Source organism: Cryptomeria japonica, unplaced genomic scaffold (genome assembly GCF_030272615.1).
Source record: "Cryptomeria japonica unplaced genomic scaffold, Sugi_1.0 HiC_scaffold_1245, whole genome shotgun sequence".
Lineage (NCBI taxonomy): Eukaryota > Viridiplantae > Streptophyta > Pinopsida > Cupressales > Cupressaceae > Cryptomeria > Cryptomeria japonica.
In genome coordinates, this window is record NW_026729791.1 from 29,176 (window position 1) to 33,899 (window position 4,724).

The 4,724-nt window shown below is 50.8% G+C and overlaps 1 protein-coding gene across 1 annotated transcript; it reads right to left on the reverse strand.

The window, feature by feature from the left end:
• Window positions 1-1,929: 1,929 nt before the first annotated feature.
• On the reverse strand, window positions 1,930-3,994 carry LOC131873219 (cytochrome c oxidase subunit 3-like). Its single transcript, XM_059216238.1, has one exon. It carries the CDS (start codon window positions 2,938-2,940, stop codon window positions 2,134-2,136), a length of 807 nt encoding a protein of 268 aa, XP_059072221.1. The 5' UTR covers window positions 2,941-3,994; the 3' UTR covers window positions 1,930-2,133.
• Window positions 3,995-4,724: the final 730 nt, after the last annotated feature.

A 4,724-nucleotide genomic window follows, 5' to 3' on the forward strand; every position in this document is an offset into this window, starting at 1 on the left:
CGCTTCTGGAGCTGCGCCTGGAACCGGGTAAACTCGATCGGCTCTCTACTAGCTGCTGTCTACCTGGCTTGGTAGTTGTTGAATTGTTAGGTAGGCTCCAATCAAGGCCATTAATCCTGGAAGCAAGAGGCTCGGGAGGTAGGCCAGGTAGTCCTCGTTCACTCCGGGGTGGGTGGGAGAAGATAGTTGTCGATCGAGTAGATAGATTTATTCGACGTTCCCGCCGAGAACAAAGAAGTTCCCGCCGGACAGGCGGGAGTACAGGGGTCTCCAACTATAGGTAGGACCCATCTCTACCAGCATCAAGAACAAATTGATTGGCCGGTGCTTGGAAGTCTATTATTTCAACTAGAAAGCTATCCAACTATACTAAGGAGGGCAACCGGACCCCACTGAGCATCCTTGTTAGGCTCCGAAGAATCTATTTGCCGTTCTCGAGCATCCTTGTTATTGATGGCCGATGCTCTTTCTCCCTCCCTCGTTAGCTACCCGGGATGTTGCCATGATGTTACCCCTACCCCCGCTCAGGATGGATGGTTGAAAGGAAGTTTCTATCCGGTTACCCAAGGTTCAATCAGCAGTTCGTTCAACCGGGCCAAAGAATGTTAGCGTTTTATACTGTTACCATCCTCAACCCCATAGAATAGAGGGGACTACCCGGGGGTGTAAAGGGAGGGACCCCCTCTAAAACGTCGTAACCTTACTAAGTAGCTGAACTCCCGGTCGATGGGGGGGTTCAGAAGTTATCGATGGGAGCTGTTGCGGGTTCCAACTCCATAATGCTATCCTTACATACGTTATATCGGCCTTCAAACCAAACGACCTTCATCCGGGCATAGTAGTTCGACCATCCTATACAACTAATATTCTAGTTCTAGTAAGCAGTTGATGGCATTCACCCGCATAAATTAGCCCCACCCTGCTGCGGGAGCATAAATTAGCCCTTCATTGCCAACTTAGAACTATTGGATAGAAGCAAGGAGATAGATAGGCCGGTCTAGAAAGGATAGTTGATTATTTGAACGAGCTCATTTTGAATTTGGTACGCCATAAGTTGATTGTCCTAACCGGGGCGGGGGTGTAAGGGTGGCACCCCCAGGATGGTTTGTCTGGAGTGAAGGATGGCACTTGTCTGGAGAGCGAACAACTGGAAGGGCACCGACTCGGCCCGATGGATAAGACTTTCGTCGAACTATAATACATTACCAGGGCAAACTCGGAGTTGCTTTCTTGCCTCCCGGTTGGAGCCACCGAGGGTGTGGGAAGGGTGGCACCCCCTGTTCGGCTAGGAAAGAAATTAGTTTATTAGTTTGGCCCGGAAAAACAAGTTCTCTCTGCATGCTTTCTCTCTGCTGGAAGACTAGTCCTCAAATTCTATGGGCAACCGGAAGGAAGGGAGCAAAACAACAATATTGATTGGATGCTGGATGGAAGGAAGTCCTCGCATGGGGCCTGCCGTCCTACCTATAGTTGAAGGAAGTAACTCTCCCGGTAGGAAGTTAGGAAGGATTCGTTCAGGTAGGAAGTTAGGATGGATGGTTGAAAGTTGTTGGTTGATCCCCGAGGGAGGTCAGACTCGCCCACTTCCCCACCCCACCCGGGCCCCCCCGGGAGGTAGATTAGCGATATCTCCATCAACCGGAAGGAAGTAATTTGTTTCTCATTGGATTCCATCTCCGAACTCTAGTTTCCCACCCACCCGGCATGCAGCATGGGGTAGGGGGTGGGGGGAGGTCGAGAGCATAACCTAACGGTCGACCATTGGGTTATTCCATTCGTGGTGAAATAAGCGGGATGGAAACGGGAAAACATCTTTCATGACGATTAAAAAGAACGATTCCAGAAGAATGGAAATCCAATTCCGGGTCATTCCCTGGTGAACGTGATCTGCCATAATCTCTTCGATCCCCGCATGAATATGCCAGAATGAATAGATATCCGGTAGCAAAGTGAGATAAACTTCGTCCGATATGATCATCAGAGGGAGTAGGGAAGCGGCGACCAAAAGGCTTCCTTTTCTATCTTGGGTTATCTCTGTCCCCGATCTCAAAAAAAGTTCATATCCCAATCCACCCCTATCTATAATGCGTCCCCTCCCCGCCAATAAGCTCTCATTTCCCAATCCACCCCTATCTATAATGCGTCCCTTCGTAGACCTCCCCACCAATGGATAGAGACAAATGGGAATGACCGAACCACGTCTACGGAATGCCAGTACCATGCAGCTGCTTCAAAGCCAACGTGATGCTCCTTGGTCAAATGACCCGGATATTGGCGAATACCACATATGATTGGGAAAAGAGTCCCTATAATCACATGAAAACCATGAAACCCAGTTGCTGAGAAGGACGTAGGACCGTGAATACCATCCGAGACAGTGAAAGGTGCTTGAGAATACTCCATTCCCTGGAACCCAGTGAGTACTAGAGCCAGTGAAACGGTGGCTACTAAAGCGTAAACTGCTTGTCGCTCCTTCCCCGCGAGTATAGCATGATGAGCCCAAGTTACGGCAGCTCCGGATGAAAGGGGAATAAGCGTATTAGGAGAAGGGATTTCCCAGGGATTCAAAACCCCAATCCCTTTTGGGGGCCAGATACCTCCAATTTCTACCGCAGGCGCCAAAGGGGAATGGAAAAAAGCCCGGAAGAAAGCGAAGGGGGACATGACCTCCGATACGATGAACGGAATAAAACCATATCGAAGTCCGAATTGTACGACTTTGGTGTGATGTCCCTCCAACGTGGATTCACGTATCACATCGCGCCACCGTACAAACATGGTATATAGGATGAAGATCAAGCCCAAACTGAGGAGTGTTGAACCCCCCGTGAATGAGTGCATGTACATAACACCTCCAACTGTGGTTGCCAAAGCTCCGAGTGAACCCGAAATAGGCCATGGACTTGGATCTACCAAGTGATGAGAATGCCTCTGAGTCATAAACAACTCCGCTCCGTTCCGTTGCTTCGAGTACTGTCAACCCGCCCCGCCCTTCACCTGAGATGGGATAGTTCCGAACTAGAGTTCCCACCCAACCCGGCCCTTGAGAATAGTAGGGGGCCATAGAATAGTAGGGGCCTACCCACCCATAGTTATCACCCTGCAGAATAATTAAGCACCTTGCGGCTACCTTAGAATAGTAGGGGCCCTCCAGATACTATATCCTCCACCATAGAATAGTAGGGGCCCACCCCCGCTTCGGGAATGGAATAAAGGGCGGCTTATTCTAGCAACTATCGAGTGCAATCCCCTACCCCTCCGGTTCTATGGCTATGGCCCTACAATGGCGCATTAATTGACTGATTAATGGCAGTGGGGTGGGAATTCTAGGGTGCCCGTTGCGCACTATAGTTCCCACCCAACCCCGGTAGAGCCTATCTCTGCCTATAGATAGTAGGGGCGGTAGGGCCCTACGGTTGGCGGGGGCTCGCCCCTCGACCCCCGGTTGGGTCGAGTGCTCCCCCGGGTTCTCGATCTGATAGGAGTAGAAAGAGTCGTTGGTTTCACCGGCGAACTACGTGGGTGGGGATCCTGAAGTGAAAGTGAGTTGCATGCCATGCATTGTATCTAAGTCACTAACTAACAACAACTCGACGTTTATGAGTCTTTAGTCACTAACTGGAAAGGCCCCGGTTCTCATCCAGGTCATCATTCAGATCATTTATGCCCGCCCTCGGGAGAGCGAACAGTTAGTTATATAGGTAGGGGCCTTCCCTCGCCTTAATTCAGAGAGGGGGCCCCCAGGGGAGTGCTCTCCAACTCATTAACTCGCCTACCCCGCGGCTTTGCAGCGGGGCTTGACTGGACCTGATGGTACTCTCCCGCCCCTGCAGGGCCCCTACAGTTGTGGTGGGTGGGAGAACAATAATAGTTCCCCCCCACAACTAACCCTCCCACCCCCTATGCGTGGGCATGTTACGTATATAATCTGGCATACCGGAGTGTTCAGGTGGGTGGTAGCCCTACTATTCTCTCGGGGGTAGGGCCAGATTATATACGTAACATGCCCCCCCACCCCCCGACTAGACTCTAGTTGGCGTTTAGAGTAGGGCATGGGCATCGAACTGTCATTGTTACTGGTGTGGATGTTGGCCACCACTTGACTGCGGGGGCTCCTTCCTCCCATTCCAGGGACGAGGTTCTATCGAGAGAAGAGAGATTAAGCAGATTGGCTTAACCCCGATCTCATGAAGTCGGTCGGTTGAGTCCAGGTTGGTCCACAGCAATAGTCGGTTGGTCCACCCTACCGTAATACATCGTGACAGATAACGTACCTATCACATTGTGACAGATCAGATCCACATCGAGATATTCACCCCGATATGGCGTGCCCACCCCTATATATGGATATGGCGTGACAGATGTAAGTCGAGTCCCTCTCCCCATAGATCTAGAGGGGGTCGAATATATGGATAGGGCCATCCATCACACATCATCCATCTCTATTCTCTATTTCTATACGTGATACGACTGATGACTGATATCACGACACGAATAGATGGATGATGGATGATCCTCTCCCGCCCATATCATATAGACCGGAAAGGACTACTGGAAGGACAATACTCCCCCAGATTCTAGGGCGCCATAGATAGTGAAGGGGGCGGGGAGCCCTATCCCTATAGACCCGGCACTAGGAATTGGCAAAAACTCAACTATAGTTCACTTCCCACCCGAAACCGAACCAAACCAATAAGAAACTCTATTAGCAGCCGGAGGGGGCC

Bases quoted from the DNA above. Each gene is read 5' to 3' on its own strand.
- LOC131873219 (XM_059216238.1), bottom strand. From the start codon at position 2,940: ATGACTCAGAGGCATTCTCATCACTTGGTAGATCCAAGTCCATGGCCT.